Source organism: Scomber scombrus, chromosome 6, assembly GCF_963691925.1.
Source record: "Scomber scombrus chromosome 6, fScoSco1.1, whole genome shotgun sequence".
In the NCBI taxonomy this organism is placed as follows: domain Eukaryota; kingdom Metazoa; phylum Chordata; class Actinopteri; order Scombriformes; family Scombridae; genus Scomber; species Scomber scombrus.
The window spans coordinates 29,455,919-29,475,957 of NC_084975.1; the positions used below are offsets into that span (position 1 = coordinate 29,455,919).

Genomic DNA, 20,039 nt, shown 5'->3' on the forward strand with positions numbered 1-20,039 from the left:
CGTTAAAAACAGAAATATCATCAAATTTAGAATTCACAATCGACATTTGAATCATTTCCGCACCCAGATCCTCACTTGTTTGTAATGAGCGGAATTTCTGTGCAACGGGAACATTTACCGGTTTCGGTGGCGACGAGATGAGCAAATTTAAGGCGGAATGGGAACTCTTAAATCCTCGCCGCCGCTCACACCTAATCTTTCGGCTTTTGTCACAGACCTGCAGCTCTTTTCGGGCGACGCTCGCACACGCATACGTAATACTGTCTTAACACAGATACTTCCTCTCTCCTGCTTACAAACTCATTTACATACACACACGTGAGCACAAACATACAATATCCTCGTCACGCTGTCTCTCCTGCTTTCACACTCTGACCGATCTTCTTCATACAGACATTTTATCACACATGCTTACATATCCGTATACGTACTTTATGCACGTATTCTGCAGGTGTGCACTCACACACACGCCCCGCTTTACGCACAAACGCACATGATTTCACACCGACGGTCAACCGCCGATGACATCTCCTTCTCACATACACACTGTCGCTTACGTGCAAAGAATTTACATAAACACAGAGAAGAAGAAGCCGCATACAAAAACACACCCGCACAGAAACACACACATGCAGTAAGAGCGAGTTCTGCGGTGTTCAATCAGACTTAGTATGGCTCTAATCCTAATCTCCACGAAAGGGAAAGTCTCTCCTCGGGGCTGTGGGAGCTGGAGGAGAGAGAGAGAGAAAGAGAGAGCGAGAGAGAGAGAGAGAGAGAGAGAGAGCGAGAGAGAGAGAGTGAGAGCAACATTTCTCTGTTACACACTCCAACACAAAGAGACAGCCCGATACTGCTGATGGGCTGTTTGGGAACGACTGATTTTAAACTGAAAAGACGCTATTATTCATATCTTCAGTTTGATATAATTCAGAGCTGTGTAGAGCGTAACTGCTCACAAGGGATTTTGGTGAGTGGAGAGCAGATTTAAGAGTGTAAGAGGTGTAGAAAGAATATAGAAGCGACAATGTATAGATCACACCACAGTGGAAGAGACCACTTCCTGAGGTACGAGCTGCTTATAGTAGTGAAAGAGAATATCTGTTGTGTAAACTGTTTAATCCATCAGTGCCAAAGGGGAGAAAACAACAACAACACAGGATATAGTAGGTCACAGACGCCCTCAGCTCACCCTTTTAAATCACAAACGTTGCATTTGTGTTCCTGTGGATTCATGGAGAAAACAAACTTATGATAGATTATATCAATCAAGACTCTGTGAGAGCCGCCTTTTTTCTTTTTTTTTCAGTTTCCGCCTGCTCTATATTGTAGTCTTCAACATATCTCAGGGCCTTATCATTTTATTTAGTGAGACAAAATAATAAATCATGATATAGTTATTTAATCCCAAACCCTGACAGTATCTGATGTCACGTTGCAGTTGAAATAATACCTGTGTGATTGTGGAAAGGTTCCTCCTCTCTTTCAGTTGAGTTCTTAGTCTTTACAGTTATGTTTGGGCTTCAGTCTTAATGTGATGCATGTTTTTAGTGTGTTTTCTGACATTAGAGCAGATCATATGCTTCATCAGTGATAGTTAGATAGATAGTGCATCATTAGGTAATCTAAGCAGTGAGTCATTAGGCTCTGTTAAGTCGACGGAGGAAAGATAAAACTGTCCTGGATTAAAAGACATTCTGTAAAATGTGTTGCACTAATGGCTGTGCATGTGTGCCCTCAGATACATTGTGATAATCAGCAGTAATCAATTTGCAACTGGTGTCTCGCCCTGTTCCACATAGACATGAATGGGAAGTGAATTTTGCACCATGAGAAGATACAATTTAAAATGTGTTAAAAAATCTTTTACATATGGAGTGACACTCTCTGGGAAGAAGAATAGTCTTTCTTCTCATTGTAAATGTACAATAAAATTGAAAGCAATCCTTATGGTACCATAGGTAAAAAAGAAAGAAGGTGCTTATGAAAGAACAAAATAAATGAGTAATTAGTACTAAAACCTAACTAAAACTGACCGACTCTTTCAACCTCATTTAAAGTTTTCTGTGGCAGGCAACGTGATGATCAGTAGCTGTACACTAATATTTTAGTGAAGTAAAAGTCCGGATTCGATTTTTCGATTGGTGTGTTCAGCTACTCATACTAGTCAATGGGACCCATTTCCTGCAGGTGTTTCACATTAAAAGCATACCACGTGGCTCGTAATGTAAGAAGAGGATGTGTTGAATTTAACACAATAACTTAACACCAATGAAAAAGCTGCACAGTATCAACAACAAATGGAACAGGAGCTGATCAGAGAAACAGGGAGATGTCTTACTAAAAAATATGATCATATAATATAAATATAAAAACAGGGAAAGGCACGGTCTTGCTGAAGTTGAAAATATGTGATATATCATTGAAGACAGTAGGCAACCTCATTAAAATGATCTATGGTATCCATTTCCTCATATCACAGTATATGGCTTATCCATTGCATGAAAATACACAGGAACAAATATCAACCAAAAATAAACTGTCCCACATGAAGAGTCTGGCAGTGGACACCAGCTCCGAGTGAGGCAGAGAATACTCCAGAAGATGTTCACACAGGCTTTTTACACATTCATCCATCCAGCCAGCTTTCCATCCATCTCTCTGGCTGTTTAACTGCAAATGAGTCTGGGAGGTCCCGGCGTGAGAACTGGCCGATACTCGACAAGGCACGGCTGAGAAAACTCATGTGAATGTCAGGATGTCAATTATTTTACAGTAATTTGGCAGCGGTTGAATCCCTCTCATTTATTGCAGTCACAGACGCTTTCTGCTACATCTCTAGACTGAAATTTACAGTAATGAGATGCTGCGTTGTTGCCCCCCCCCCCCTGTTCATTTTAGCTTATCGAAACTGTGCGTATGTCGTGTTGTGTTTAGTCTACTTGTGTTCTACCAATTACCAATAGCTCAGGGCGAGAACTAAGTTGTAAACAGAATGGTGTCATCTCCCACTGTCATCGAGTTCACGGCCCTCAAAGTAATAATGTCTGTCACTAGAGTGGGCATTGGAGGAAACATCAAGTTATAGTTTGGGGATGATCTTGCATTTGCCACTGTCACAATTTTTAAATTCATTTCCCAGAGGGGGAGGGGGGGGGGGATATGTAGCTCTACAGAAAATTAAAAATCAACATAATTGCTGGGTGAAGAAAGCCATGGTTGGTGCAAGAGCTTGAGTCATGAACATAGTCACAGCTGTGGTGCTGTGACTAGAAAACGCATTGTGGCTCTTTTGGACTACTCTTCATTCTGTGAGAAAGTGGACAAGGTGCTAGGAAGCTTTGTCTCTTGTCATCCCACTGGACTCAGACCACTGGGGGTTCCTCTGGGGTCGACTGTCAGGTCACATGCGAGACCGACACAGAGAGGGTCATTTGCACACACTAATGATGGATTTTTTTTGTGATTATTGAAATCAAAAATGATTAATAATATCTGTATTTTGACATTTTTATGTTCTTGTAAAAGAAGCAAAATACATGAAACATGAAAGTTGGTTTTGTGTTTGATTGATGTGTGTGTGAGCATTAAATATGCACAATTTGAGGCTTTGTGTGCTGTCTGCACTTTTTATTATGAACCAATCTGTGAAGCTGAAATGTGGAGAATAGCTTGAAACACTGGAAATCGCTCTGCTTACAAACGCAAGCCAGACACAAAACAAGAGCAAGTCTCAGTCTGAAGTTTTCTCTGACTCATTCAGTATTGAACGTGTTTGGCGATCAGTGACACCGTCTCTGAACACGTAACGCACACACAGCCATGTCAGTGCAGAGATGTGTGCTTGCTGTCATACGCTCAAGCTCTCTTTTAACTTATTTGTAAGAGTCTTTGGGGCCGCCACGGTGCGTAACGACCAATCCCTGCCTACTTTTAAGTTCAGTGTCTTTATTACTGCTCGCAAAATTGCAAACCCCAGCAAATTTCAAAGACTTTGCGATTGAAAAAATACCAATATCCTGGAGGGAATGATTAGTTTTGTTGTTGGGAAGCTGGAAATGAAGAGAACAGCTCTATTTATGTTGCTCATTATTTGTCTCCAAAGTAGGCTTCTATAGAATGTGCTGGTGACAGAAGCTAATGAGATAACTCTTCCTTTTTTTCGGACCCCTTCTGCAGCCAAGACGCCAAAGTTGAGCATTAAAGCATTGAAAGAATTGACTTTGCCTTCATGAGTGAATCCACTGATTGAAGCAATTCCATTGAAATGAAATTATGACCAAACCTTAAAAAAGGAAGGGCGACTGTAGTTGGTAGGGATGATACACAGCAAACACAAGTAAGCATAAATGTCAAGCTTTGGCAAAAGGACAGAGTTGCAGTTCAAAGATTAAGAAAGACTGAGCCACCAGTATCAAAGCATGTTCTCAAGTCAAACAGGCAACACACACAACTGTGATAAATCCCCACTAAGTGTTTCATTGGGTTTGTAACTTGCTGAAATGACACTAAAGATAATTTGATCACTTGACACCCTGAAGAGTAGTGTGCTGTATGGTTTATTCTTTCCTCACATATGTCATTCCAGGACTAACACACTCACACACACATATGTACAAAATACACAGCAGCACCCTAATTCTGTCACCCTGCATCTCTCTCTCCGTCACTCCTGCTGCTCCTTATGCTTCATCCTCTCTCTCTACCCCCTAATATTTACCTCGTGTGCCCAATCTCCTCTCTTGTACTCACATATACCACCTTTTCTCTGTCTTCCCACTTGACCATTTTCTCTTTCCTCTGTCATTTTTCTCTATTGAACCAGAACATTGTTGTTTCATAGCACTCCTTGTGCTGCCAAACAAAGAGAGAAATGGTTTAGACCATCTTCAAGCTGAGAGGAGGGAGGCGGAGTTTCTGGGTCGGGTTCTTGTCAGCACACAAACCGCTACTCAGTGCCTGAAGAAAAGCTTGTCACTCTTAATCTCATATTATGTTAGACTGTGTGTGTGTGTGTGTGTGTGTGTGTGTGTGTGTGTGTGTGTGTGTGTGTGTGTGTGTGTGTGTGTGTGTGTGTGTGTGTGTGTGTGTGTGTGTGCGTGTGTGTGTTTTAATATACAGCATGTCAACGCAGTGTCGCCCTGTGGTCATCTGTGATAAAAATATCCCTCCATATGGTTTCTTTCTTTTTTAGACACGACTGCACTACAGTATTTTTTCTGTCCTCAGATGAAAACCTTGTCTGTCCAAGAATTAAGAAAAGGATTGATTCTTTCCTTGGTGACCTTAAAATTTCAGAATTACATTTTCAATATGTTTGATGAACCACAAAACATGCATTGTAGATCCAGTAGACCATGTGTATTTTATATCTAGTTAGATGTCAAATAGCAGGTACAGAAGGCTGTAACGATGTATCGTGGCACGTTATTTTGTGATACAAAAAAGCCAAGACAGGCATTGTGGTGCTGAAAAATTCAACACAGTACCTAGGCTTTTTATGCTAACTACTTTTGTTGGACGATATATTGTTTCAGAAATAATCGCGATAAACGATAGTATCGTCATTTGAAGATCATTATATACCACTGATATAATGATAATAATGCAAGGGGGTGGGATTGGAGAGTGGGTGCTACACTTCTGTAAAAACACAGACTGCCATTATGGGTCGGGAGGTCAGGACAGAGTTATTTACCTTTAATTCCATATAAGCTGCGACGCTCACTTCTGCAGTCTCCATTCAGGACGTACACAGTGAGGAATGGAGGACACTACTTGCTTAGCCAATGTGACATAATTAGCCTCTTAGCTGCTAATGTGAAGTGTGGCAACGTTGAGGTCAAAAAAATAATCAAGATCATCTCCATGTATCATACGATAAGTCGATATATAGACATGATGATGTCGATAATGACGTTATTGTACAATAAGTCGATAATGTAATTATTGTAACAGGCCTAACAGTACCAACTAAGTCATGTCAACTGGCTCTCAAATAAGGTGCAAAGCGGGAGCCCAGCCGGTCCTTCCGAACTCTTGACAGTCAATGATGTTCCAGCTCAGGCAAACTTAACAGCATCTCTAGCTTCTCTTTCATTCCTTCGCTTTACTTTGTGATAGTTGAAGTTGTGTTTCATACTGAAGCATAATCTGAACGGATCTAAAGACATTTTATGTTTTCAGTGACTTCTGAGTTATCGAGGTGTTCTCTCAGAAAAATGGGACAATGTAACCAGTATGAAGCAAGTGTTTGAAGCAAGTGGCCTACAGTAACATGCAGACAATCCTGTAATGTGATGCCAGTAAGCCTTACACAACAGGCTCATGAAGCTTTGGTGAGCCCAGCTTTTTTCTGGACAAAGCACTGCTCTCTCAAACTCAGTGTTCAGTTTCAGTTCTCCACTTTCTCAAAAAAGGAACAATAAGACAGTAGTTGTAGCAAGGCCGTTTTACATAATTTTGGTTGCTACACTTCAAATAGAAAAATAAACCAAACCATTAGTGTATCTAGTCAATCTACTGGTGCATCAATGAGAGCAGCATGTGCCACATTTGTGCCTCATCCCACATCTATTGTAGATGAGATACAGAGGAGTTAAACTGAATAACATATTTAAACTCACAGCTGGTGGTTTTTTTTTCAAATATCTACTGTAGTTGCCAGATGAATTCTTCTGCCTTCTTTTTCCGATCAGAGCAAACCGTTGTCCGAAGGGAAAACAATAAAAACACGTAGACCTGGCTCCTCCTGTTACTTTTTTATTTCATGTGAAAACAGATCCAATTAATCCCGATTTTTGACATTTCATGCTGTCTTGCTGACGCTGCCTACATCAAACTGTCTTTCCATTATTTCAGTTTGACTGTGCTTTGTAGTGGTCAAAGGAAACAGATTATGACATACAAATACAACAGTTACAGTATCTTGAGCAGTGAAAAACAGGTTCCCAAGATGACCTCTAATTTCATCATTTCTCTGTATTTCCATAGGTCGGTATAGACTTCACGGCGTCCAATGGTAACCCTCGAGAGCCGTCCTCCCTCCATTACATTAACCCGCTGGGCAGCAACGAGTATCTCGCTGCCATTTTAGCTGTGGGACAAATCATACAAGACTACGATACGTGAGTATGAACTGCTTTATCAATTCCCTAATATTCATCTTGATCCCATCATCTGCCCAAGAACCATAACATATTAAGCCATGGCTGTGGCTCAGGAGGTAGAGCAGTTGTCCACCGATCAGAAGATTGGAGGTCCGATTCCATGTTTCCCTGGGCAAAATCCTTAACCCCAAATTGCTACCGATGGCTGCGCCAACAGTGTGTGAATGTGTGTGAATGGTTATTCTCCCTCCCGATGGGCAGGTTGGCACCCTGTGTGGTAGCTCCTGTCATCAGGGTATGAATGTGTGTAAATGGGTGAATGAGACATGTAATGTAAAAGTGCTTTTAGGGGTCAATAAGACGAGAAAAGCTCTATATAAGTACAGTCCATTTAACATTAACACACACAACCATTTATTTCAACAGCTTATATGGTAAAATTAATATTTTCCAGAGTAGAAACCTGATTTAGTGACATTTTAAACATACTGAGACCATCAATAATTACACAGTGGTCAGCATGAAATAGATCTAAATGCCATATTGAAGATCTCTTTCAGCAGTTATTTTAAAGGTGTCATTAAAATCAATACAGGTCAGAGACATCATTTTTATGTATCGTGCCCTTAGAAAAAAAGTGTCCATATTTGTGGGAAGCCATTTTACCAGATTGTTTCAGTCCTCTACCGGCCAGTTAACGTCTTTGAATGTGTTTCTTTGTGAAAAAGGTAATAGGATTTCCACTGTTGTCTAAATCCAGCTCGTTGAACTTGGATGAAAAAAAAAAAAAAAAAAAAGGTTTAACTAACGTTCCAATCTGTTGTCATGGTTTCCTCCTCAGTGACAAAATGTTTCCTGCACTGGGATTTGGAGCCCAACTCCCACCAGACTGGAAGGTATATGTGTGTGTTAGTGTTGCTGCTGTTGTTTGTGTGTGTGTGTGTATGTGTGTGCTAGATATAGATATGTGTGATACATGTGTGAGACAAAGTGTGTGTGTGTGTGAGTGTGTGTGTGTGTGTTGGGGGCGGGGGGTCATAGGCAAACTTAGAGTGAAAGCAAGCCTGTATTACACATGCATTTCCACACATACACACAACTGTAAGCATTATACATGCATATTCACATGATTACGCAACTGTCAACCCATCTGTGTTGCCATGGCACTGAGCTGATGAAAAGGACAAAGGAGAGAGAGAGCAGAGAGAGAGAGAGAGAGAGAGAGAGAGGGTGGGAAGGGTAAAGTGTGGGAGAAATGGACAGTATCTCTCAATAATATTTACAGTGTAGTGAAGGATGAGTGTTAACTTAATGTCTGTGTTTCTTGTCTCATCAGGTGTCACATGAATTTGCCATCAACTTTAACCCAACGAACCCCTTCTGTTCAGGTAAGGTAGTGTGTGTGTGCAGTAGTTACAGTCGTCATCGATGAGTCTGCTGCAACCACTGAAAATATTCATATGTTTGTATCACAGCTCTATTTTTGTCTATTGGACTGATCATTTTTGATGAACATCTACATTTGGTTATTAAAGACATGGGGCCAAAGTATATGTACTGAGCATGATGTAACTTGCCAGGACTCTCTGGTGATGGGGTCACAGATTTGAATCTACCTCAAAACATATCTTTGTCTCCTGGTCTTTTCACTTAAATTCTTTCCCAGCATAAAAGTATATGCAGATGCCGATTGAGTGACATCAGTTAATATGTCTGTCTTCATAGAAACTTTGTCTATTTCAAAAACTCCAGCTAATATGTGCATGTAAAGCCCAATTGCACATTGTATTGTGATATTTATATAAACTTAACTTCACTTGACCATTCAGCAGAATCAGCTGAACTTTTAATATAATTTATAATAGCTGTTTCTTGCCTTCTTTTTTTTTGTTTCTTGAAGATGATTTATTTATTATTATAGTAAGCCTACTATAAAATTGTTATTTGTCACTCATACTGCAAGTAAAAAGGGAATACGGGTCCCTATTAAAATATTACTAAACTAGTGTCGTGACAGCAAAAATCAAGCAACCACATTTTCAGAGACTGAGACATAATTAAAGTAGTAGGACAGTAGGACACTGGGCTGCAATGTCATTGTGACTTTGTGGAAATAGAGCACTGCAGGGACAGAACTAATTCATCATCATTGCACTAAAACATAAATGCAGGACACCAAATAAAAAAATCAGACATGCCATCTCCAGATCACATGACAGAAATACATGCTGCAATAGTCTGCGAGTGTCTTGATGAGTCTGACTAAATAACACCTTCACACTTCACTTACACTTCCTACTCAGGATGGTTCTCCTCTCAACTGTATGACCACCAGTGGACACTATGGCATCAAACAGTTGCTCCTGGCAGTTCAGGCCAATGAAAGATCCAGATAAACGCATTGACATGTATTTACTGGCGGAAGGAGAAATGCCCTGAACTACCCTCCAGTCATTCAAGTCAAATCAGTTTTAGTTTGTATCAGACCAATGTCAGATATCACAATTCGCCTTAGGGCGTTTTACAGCAGTCAGAACTGAAGAAGCTTTTTAGCAAAAATGTTTTCAGTCTTCTACAGTAACTCAAACTGCCTTTGACTTAGCACTTCTACATTTAACATAGTAATATGATAAAGTGGTTGATATTTCCCTCTCTCTGGCCATTTAGCACAGTTTTGCCACATGCAGAAAGACCTCAAGATTTTTAAACAATGTAGTCAAAATTAGCATCAGGCTAATATCAAGCTACCATGCTCTGCATGCTAGCAATGCACACCTGATAAAATCCTGATTTGGAATGAGCACTTTATAAACATGCTTAGTAGCAAAAACGTCACTTTGCGTAAATACACACTGTAGCTAACCTTTCCTCACTTTCAAAGTATCTAGCTAGATTTGAACAGATTTGTGCATATTCAGTGTTATTCATATTCATTCTCGCACCCCCCTAATAAGCACCTGTTTTTAACATTTGTGTGTTTGTATCTGCTAATGCACCATTTAGCATTTGAAATGTGTAGGATGCAAATGAGTTTATTGACTAATGCCGAACAACTTGAGCGCCAACAGCTTAGAGCACAACTGCGAGACTCAGAATGAAATAGTGTAACATCATATTTAAGCCTGACAGGCAGGAGGTCAGTTCTAAATCAGTACATGTATACTCAGCCCTCTGCTGAAAGAGACCTGTGTCAAGACATTCACTTTTGGTATGCTTCTTCAATATATATTTACAGCTAGTTTATTATTAAAACATCTGCCTCCACAAGCATGATTAGTTTTTTCAGGTCAGCACATGAAATGCTTCTCTACAAACTACTTACAAACAGCATTATAAAGATTAGAAAAGGCCAATGCAGCCTGCACAGCGCTCTGAAATGAAAGCTTCCAGGCCAAACAATGAAACCTGATTCTGAGGACCACAGTCATAAAATGCTGCCATTATTTCTTATATTAAACCTTTTTGTGAACGAAGTTGCATGCAAATTAAGTATTATATTTCAGCCAAACTGTTTCCCCCCCCCCCCCCTCATTTATTAATATACAGTATTTTGAGCTATTGACATTTTTCTAACATCGTGGCATGTTTTAGACTGGAGGTGTACATTTTTGTCAAATCAGTGAGATGTGAGTGAGGAGAATACAACAGGTATGATTTTCATATCAGAATAGGACGCATGATAAATAAACAGCTGTCTTTGAGTCACAGAGTTTACTTTACAGTTCTCTTAAAGCAAGAAAAAAGACATGCAGGTCATTGGGGAAATGAACCCTGTCTGGGCACACATGCAATAGTCTTGTTGTTAAAGTTAATTGAAGTTTAAAATAGCGATGCTGATGAAAAACAATATGTTTATCATGAGCCTTTAAAAGGAAATGTTTCATTTAAGCTGGAGGGTAATAGCCTTGTTTTCCCATATGTGTCTTACTTCTACTTATCTCTTCTTTAATGTTAATTTAGCGATCATTAAAAGTAATAAAAGTGTGTTGAAATGTAAATCCTTCCTCTCTGTCTTCCTCTGTCTCTAGGTGTGGAGGGTATCGCCGAGGCCTACTCCGCCTGTCTGCCTCACATCCGTTTCTACGGGCCGACGAACTTCTCTCCGATCATCAGCCACGTAGCACGTTTTGCCGCCCAGGCCCTTCAACAAGAGAAAGCAGCGGTAGGTGACAAGACAAAGCAGGATATGTGTTCCTCATCTTCTGAGTTAAAGGTAGAAGATGTTGGAGCAGTTGTATGTGACCCCAACCCATAATTATACTCCATATCAACGCAGCCATCTATTTACCAATCCTCCTCTTTCAATACACCTACCCATAAAAAGTCCACATACCCATCTCACACACAAACTGCACAAAAAAACAGCCGCTGTGGTGATACCCATTCTTAACGGTTGTTTTTGTAAGTTAGGGTTAAAAATCTAAGAATAACTAGAGGAAAGACCACTTCAATGGGCTTCATTGTCAGGACAAAGTGAATATTGACTGCAGATGTTAAGCCAATCTTGCCAATAAGTGTACAGATCATGACCAAACTGCACAGAGAGCCTCTGGAGAACGTGGTGATTTGCTCGTTAGATTTTAAGGTTTGTTACATGTATGCTCGAGTTGGAAATTTGCTATATGTGGGTGGCAAAAGGGCAAAGGTCAGGTGGGGTGCACTTATTTTCTCAATATTTGGCTCAATATTAGAGGTGGCTTTTAATCTTCCACTTTTTCCATACACAATAACATTGGCGTTTCCATCTTCCATCTCATGTGTTTGAAGTGCTAAATGATAAAGACAAGTAAATACAGATGGTTACATATGGTTCAAACTGCTTTTACTTACTACTTTTTACTTCTTTTCTTTACTGCTAAAGTGAATTGATCCCATTTACACCCATACATTAATCAATACACCTTATATAGTAACTGCACACAGATGTACAGGTTTGTGTCTAACTATGGGTGCATAGAAATATTGTATCATTTTCACATCACTTTACTTTATCTCAAACTCCTTGCCTCTGATTATTCTCAAAGTGATTGTTGCTCCTGCTGTTGTTGCTCTTCTCCTTGATGAGCAATGATTTGACTGCTCACAGTCTGTAAAATGCTCTTTCCTTTCTTTTATTTCATCTCATCATAGCATTCTCTACCCCTCTCAGTAATATCAAACAGCTTTTTAGGTTCACTTGATCCCTTTGCTGATATCCTATCTTTCATCTTCCGATGCCTTTTTCTTTTCTTGTTTTTTCCCCCATGTGTGAACGACCTGCTCTTTTGCACTAAAATGTTCAAGATGTTTACGTGGGCTACTGACATTTTGTTCTGCCTGGTAAATTTATAAAGTGCATGCTTCTATTGGTTCACCCAGGCTGTGGTGTGATCATATTGTTCTTTATTATCATCCCATAAGACGAATTAAACCACTGAATCACAACCATACCATTCAATAATAATGTTTCCTGACCAGAAGTAGAAACAGCAGTCAGGAGTAATTTTAGGGCAGTTTGCATTCATCATTTATGAACTCTGTTTATCAGCTTGATGACTGACAGGACAAACAAGTGTGTGCATCTGCTGACTCGGACTGTTGGCGTGTCGACTGGCGTGTCAGGGAGAAGGGTGACAGACCGGAGTGACGACTTCTGTCCTCTCCTCTTCCCTCTGACACGTTTTCAGTTGATACACTGACATCGGTCATTTCTCACATTTTCACACTGAACAACATGACAAGGGAAATGACACCCTTCATCTCATGCTCTACTTTTTTGTGTCACTTTTTAAGGATACAAAATCTGTCACAGTTTTTAAAAAAAAGCTTGTCTCCAAAGTTTGACCAAGTGGGTAGAAACACAGTGTATTGTCTATTTGGGAGGATACAGTGAGAGAAACTAGATATGCAGAGTTGGCAGCAGATTCAGAGGAACAATGTTGGAAACCAAAGGTCCGTCGGGTGGAGAATGGTTGTAGGGGTTTTTGTCGGCAGATCAGTTTTGTCCCTTTTAACTAGATTGGGCATGAGGGCGTCCAGCCTTACACAGGCAGTTAAGATAAGTAATTGCACAGTCTTGAAATTGCCGATTATGTTTTAAAAGTTGAATGTTATAAAAGTTGATGTTGTGTGTCTTTCTACAGTCTCGCTTTAAAGATAAGGTAGGTCAGGGTTTGGGAATGATGTCGCCTGTCAGAGGGCTCAATAGATATATGACACTACTGCCTGATACCCACTGCAGGGCCTTGTGATAAGTCAAAAGATTATTTAACATTAATACTGGGCTTCCATAGGAATACTCAATTACTTTTTGGTGTATTGTGTGTGTGTATAGGTAACTATGGACCTAACCTGTGAATTCTACCAGCATTGTGATCCATGCTTGCTTCCTAAAATACAACTTGAAGCCACTTTTCATGTTTTCATGCAGTCATTTCACTCTATTTTATTCCTTTAGCGTTCAGCTTCGTCAGTCAAGATTACTGGCACGCCCCACAGTCATCTCTGCCAGTCAGCGGTCAAGTTTTAATAGAGGAGCCAATCAATCAGCTTATTTGATCCGTGTCTCATTTGAGAAATGAAGCAGTGACTTGCAGCATACTGTACTTCCAACTGGGTTATTTATCTGAGGCAGTAACACATAGAATCCAAATTAAGAGCAAGCCTCAGGCTCTGTCTCACACCCAAGAAAGGCCTTCTATTTTGGTAGCATTTCGTGGCAGGAAGTCATACAGTATTCCTCGAGCCGTGGGACCATCTCATTAATTGTGTTGGTGTGTTGCTACAGATACCAATGAGAAAATTGATTAGGAACCAAGAGGTCCAGTATTTGCCAGATTACCCTGCCTTTTTGTTACAAAGCCCTGTGCACCAGCAGAGGTTTTACTATTGTTTGGTCTGAATACAGCCTGAAAGCTGCTCTAATCAATATTTTTTATAATAGCAATGGATGAAATTGTAAAAAGGTGAAAGCGGTTGTTCGATGTGATGAACCCACAGAGAATTATCACCCGACTGCTGCGGTTCCCCACAGCTTTGCAGAGCTTTACAGCATCTTTCACCCCATTGTTTTTGTTTACAGCCTGCATTTTCGTTTCACTCTCGCCGCTCCCAACGGCTTTGTTCTCCGGCAGCGACAGGCCGACGTTTTCAGCAAAAAAAAGCTCTAATAATCTCACTGCACACTATCCGCCCAGCACCAGACAAAGTAAGCGAATAGCTGGTGGAAATAGCGGAGCCAGTCAACAACTAAAAAGAGCCAAATGTTTCCCTCAGGAATGAACGGAAGATGAAAGCAGAGAAAGAGACTTACATTCACCGGGTGGCCAGAAACACTTCCAACTTTTTTTGCTAAAATATTTGCCCTATCAACCTCATAAGGTGATGTTAAAGGAGCATTCATTTCATATTCTAGCTTCTGCATTGGTGTTAAACACTGAGGATTTTTTCTTAAACTCTCTTTCAGGTCTCTAATCGTAGCCTAATTTCGGCCCCTCCTGCATTACATGCTTCTCATCGTCAGGCTGATGTAAGACTTAACACCTCATTGTTTGTGCGCTAAATGTCTCGCTTTTTTCCACAGCGTTCTGTCACACTTTCTTCAGCTTTTTCACATTTCTTTTGCTATTTGGTTCTACAGAAGTTTTAAATCCTGCGTTTCTTACAGACTATTCAGATCACAACTGAATGTGTAATCACTACTGCTGTAGCAGCTTCTAAATCTATCACTAACACAAAAGTCTAAAGAGAAGTATTTGACTTTGAGCCACAGATTTTCGCTCACTGTGAGGCAGCAGTGGTTAGCGCTGTCACGGGTCGCGGGTTCAAGCCCCCAGAAAGGTTCAACTGACTCAGCAGTAGAATCACGTTGAGCCAGTGTGTTTATTTTCATTTCTAATTTCAAACTTATGTATCTTAAATAGCGGGCTGTGCAGCTGGAGGAAGCTTGCAGGCTGCTAGAATCCTTTCCTCCGTCCACGGATCAGCGTGTTTCAATTTATGCTTATGCTCTCTGATGTCTCGCACTCAGGTTTATTTTTCTGTCAGCGTGACTACACTGCAGCTAAAACAAAACAAGTGTGGGCACAAACGGATCTCGCACACGTTGCTGACGTCCGTAAGGCAGCAAGACTCGGGTTTAGGAATTACATCACCTGTGAGGCTCAGCACGACGGGGGTCATCATACAAAAACAAATGCACATGCATGTGTGACAGTCACAGGAGCTTTAAACCTACAAAGTTTCATCAAATGGTACTGTACATGTAACCCCGCCTGTATGAATCCAGTGGCACATCTCCTGCCTAAATCTAAAGAGAGTGCAGTAGCTGGGTATCATTATGCTCCCACGGTGCTTTTTGTCCCTAATTGCACCCTGTCACCCTGTGGAGAACAAATACATGAGCAATATACACAAAGGATGGTACTCGTCTGTGTGTTTTGTGCCAGAATCCTTTTGTTTCTGTAAGGAAATGATTGCAGGACCCTTTCTTGTTTTATATTACAGTGAGTTCAAACAGGAGTGGAACATAGGAGGGAGTAACAGACAATGAGATGTGACAGCCGCAGCAGAAGTGCGTGTGGACCTCATACTGGGGCAGTGGTTAGATCGGTGTGTGGGGTTGTGTGTGTGTATGTGTGTGTGTGTGTGTGTGTGTGTGTGGGTTGGTAGGTGTAGGCTGCACAAATCAGCGGCTGCTCTCCCTCAGTGTGTTCCTGTTCCTCAGATAATGAGAGAACCTCCGACTGCAGACTGTGTGACTGTGTACGAATACACTCCCGCTACTGACACACACACACACACACACACACACACACACACACACACACACACACACACACACACACACACACACACACACACACACACAAGCTGCAGGCCAGTGCAGCCTGTGCGTGTCCCAGTGTGTGAGCGGCCCTGTCTGTCTGTGTGATAATGATTCTCTAATGAGCGCTGCTGTTACCACATTAAACAGGCAGGCTTCAGAGCTCTCCCTGTGTGTGTGTCTCTGTGTGTGTGTGTGCGTGTGTGTGTGTGTGTGTGTGTGTGTGTGCGTGTGTGCGTGTGTATAACATGGAAGTTTGATTTTGTTCAGAGTAAAGTCAGTGTGAGTCTTCACCTTGTCTGTTCATATCATAGAATAACCATTCACTGTGCAGTACGCAGGACAGATGCATGTTCTATGCTGTGTGTGTGTGTCAGAGCTGTTCACAAGTCATTTTTTACAAGTCCAAGTCAAGTCTCAAGTCTTTGAGCTAGAGTCCAAGTCAAGTCTCAAGTCTTTGAGGGTCAAGTCCAAGTCAAGTCTCAAGTCTCTGGTCAAGAGTCCGAGTCAAGTCTCAGGTCTCTCGCCAACACTAATTCAAATTCAAATTCTGACCTTAGAGCTGTACAATCTTTCATCCTGATCAGTTAGCCTTGCGAGCACCTGCCCATGTCTGTTTTTGTGGTGTGCTGTCACTGAAGTTTGTATGTAAGTATCTGTTTGTATGTTGAGATGCCCTCTCCTGAAACTGTAACCAAATTTACCTTCGGCTATTACCTTGACCTAGACCTTGATATAGGACAGTATGAAAATGTATCAATGGTAGGTTCACTATAGAGAATCTACTCTATGTGATGTGAAGAAACATACACTAAGAATTATTTCAATTCCATAACTGTATTTTCTTCAACAAAAAAATATTTATACATATATATATAAAATGACCATAGTTAACGCAACGTTGTGTTTTTTAATAATTAGTAGCGGAGCCACTAAGTTAGTGGCACTAAGCATAATAAGAGTTGCAGTGGTTTCCTGTCTGAGCTTTCAAAATAAAACCTTTGCTATTGTGCGCTTCTTATTATTATTAACAAACAAATTTGGGGCTTGTCAATTACGGGAGAAATGACGGGAGGGCGGCGGGAGATGGTTTCGAAATATGGGAGAACCAGGGAAAAACGGGAGTGTGAAGGCATTGTATCCAAACGTAATGATCTGAGGCACTCCTGCTGAACTTATCGCACTCGCCATTGTCAATGTCTGATACTGAAGATGCGCGCTTCACACATGGCGCATGCGCGTGGCATGACGTTGGTGTTTACATCTAGCTCAGAGCCAGAGATCATACAAAAAGATTAATGACAGATAAATAATGAGAATAATAATAACATGAAATAAAGGTTGTTCGCGAGTCTCGAGCCTCGAGTCCAAGTCGAGTCTGAAGTCACAGTTTAGTGAGACTTAAGTGCAACTCGAGTCCGAGTCGCGAGTCCGAGTCCCCAGCTCTGGTGTGTGTGTGTGTGTGGGGGGGGGGGGTTGGGCAAACAGACTTCCTGTGTGAGTGTGTGAGTGCCCTTAAAAACTAGAAACTTGTGGACTTGTCACAGATAGATGTGGTTGCCCCTGTTTGTTGTCAGTGTTGTTGCATCCGGTGGAAACTAACCCTAACCTCATTTTTGTGAGGTTAACGCTCATTAAAAATGTCTGTAGAAATGGCAAAGGTGTGTGTGTGTGTGTGTGTGTGTGTGTGTGTGTGTTCCTGTGTCTGTGCAGTGGGACAGTAAAGAAAACTATCATTTTATTAGTATTATGACTATTTTTCACAGTTTTGTTGATTTTGCCTCTCTGATTGGCCAGTTCTTTTGTTATTAAAATTGTTTGACGTTTCATATCTGATTACATCACTTCACAGTCAATCTGTCTGATGCATTTTCTGATATCACATTACTACATGCCTCATCATTTAAAACCTTCATGTCTAATCATCAAAATTGCCCTCCAGAGCAGCTGTGGATGGAGACGTTTCTGTGCAGTGTCATTTGTTAAATATACAGTATGACAGTCAAAAGTTTGGACACGCTTTCTAATTCAAGTAAAAGAGAATTGTGTCCAAACTTTTGTGTGCTCCTGTACATGAACTGAAATGTGCAGTTTTTTTAAATCCATTTTCAAATTCAGCACACTTTTACATATTTCTTAGGCAGAGATAGTATCTTTACCTCTTATTCTTGCTGCAGCATTTCAGCAGCGTGTTTGTTTTGCTCTCTTGTAACCCCACAATGCATTTGCTTTCTACCTCTCCTGCTTTGAAATCCGTGAAAACATATTGTAGCACTGCAGTTGAGAGTACTGCTTGACCTCTGAGTTCTATTCTCAGTCAGGAGTTGTATACACTTCTGGGCTGTGTTACGTACTATCCCCCCTGCTGGATAGGATTTGTACAGCATGATATTTCATTTATATGTTGTGTATTTCCTCCCAGGTGACCCTGATTCAGACTGATTGTGACAGTGCCGAGCTCACACTCTCTTTCACTTCCCGGCCTTGCCAGCAGCAATCCGTTGTGTGTTCGTGCTACCTGTTAGTTCTTTGTCTTTGTTACTTTTCTGTGTGTGTGATGGGTCCAGTAGTCTTGTTTTCGTGGCTTAATGTTTTTATATATATCTTTTTTTTTTTATCCTTCAGCCCTTCATGTGCTTCTGTTTATTCAGTGTAGGCGCCCCATCAATTTTAGTTAGAACTTACAGGTTATTTTGTTAATAAACTGGTTGAATTTGTTGCAATCCTGACTCTCTTTATGATATTTGGCCTTCTTTGACAGGAAAATAAAATTCTCCTCTTTTACGCTGACATTTATTGACGTGTATTTTTATATGTGGTTTATTTATCATTTGTGTATGTTTGTTATTTTCTAAATACAAATGACAGAGAGGAGACAGGATGAGTGCCATCTGTCTCTGCAATTTCATCACCAGACTTGGCCATGAAACATTCTCCCTCTTTATTTCCCAGTTTAGACACACATTTTCATACTGATCAGATCATTCATTGCCTGCTTGTGTCCTGCGTGGATTCATTATGTTTTTCCACTCATTTAGTCAGATTTGTGCTTTAATTTGTCATCCATGTGTTGAAAGAACAAGAGAAAATGCATTTTTCCGTCTTATCCGAAAGGCTGATCCTTTTCCCTCCTGATTCACTGTTTTGTTCTTCCTTAGAATTTCTTATTCAGTCATTCGTCATTCACTTCTCTTTCTCGTATTCATCTCTTGATTCTCTTTTTTCCCTCCGTCATTTTTTTCTTCTTCCAGGAACAGATGGCGTGCTCTGTTATATGAATGGAGCCCGACACGCTGTAATGCAGAAAAGCTTTAATTCTGGTGTCTATTTCTCTCTGGCTCGTTCAGTGTTGTCCAGCATCATAACTGTAACTGATTCACCCAGTGACAACACGGCGAAGCTCAACTTAAAGCCCCGCTGTCTCTGATTTTCTCTCCCTCTGCAGCAGTACTTCACTCTCCTCATTATAACAGACGGCGTCATCAGCGATATGGACGAAACACGTGACGCCATCGTAGAGGCGTCTAAGCTACCTATGTCCATCATCATCATTGGAGTGGGCAATGCAGACTTCGCAGCCATGGAGTTCTTAGACGGAGATGCCAGCGTCTTGAGGTCCAATTCAGGAGAGGAAGCTGTTCGGGACATTGTGCAGTTTGTTCCTTTTAGGGATTTCCGGAATGTGAGTATCACTCCCAGGCTGAAAAAATTAGAAAATAGATCTGCTTCATGTACTAAATGGTTGAGGTTTGCTCAGTTTAGATTGGTGCCAGGTAAGTTAAGTCTTTGGCTACATACTATTATACATACGTACGCGTAATCCATAATTTTCCATAACTGACATCATACATTGGCACACACTGGGTCAAACTAGGCCTTGAGGTCATTGTAAGGCCGCACCAAATCTTGACTGTGAGGCACCCTGATAGTGTTGCTATGGCAGCCAAGGTCGGAGGTGTGCTTGCCTGTCTCTCTCTGAATGAGTAGAGGTAACTGTGGGTCAGAGGTTGGATATTGTTGACCCTGTAGAATAGAAGACAAGGGTGCTGAGCTGGGTTCTCAGACATTGTACATTCTTACGCCGCTTGTCTTTAGTAGTAGACCAATAGACTCAATTCTATATGCTGTAG

At 41.0% G+C, this 20,039-nt stretch overlaps 1 protein-coding gene across 1 annotated transcript in view; it reads left to right on the forward strand.

Moving 5' to 3' along the window:
* cpne2 (copine II) overlaps positions 1–20,039 on the forward strand; it is a 41,537-nt gene that overhangs the window by 18,606 nt on the left and 2,892 nt on the right. The window contains exons 10-14 of the mRNA XM_062420140.1: positions 6,991–7,124; positions 7,948–8,002; positions 8,443–8,494; positions 11,135–11,268; positions 19,355–19,591. Coding sequence (XP_062276124.1) covers positions 6,991–7,124; positions 7,948–8,002; positions 8,443–8,494; positions 11,135–11,268; positions 19,355–19,591 — 612 coding nt within the window. The remainder of the gene's footprint in view (positions 1–6,990; positions 7,125–7,947; positions 8,003–8,442; positions 8,495–11,134; positions 11,269–19,354; positions 19,592–20,039) is intronic.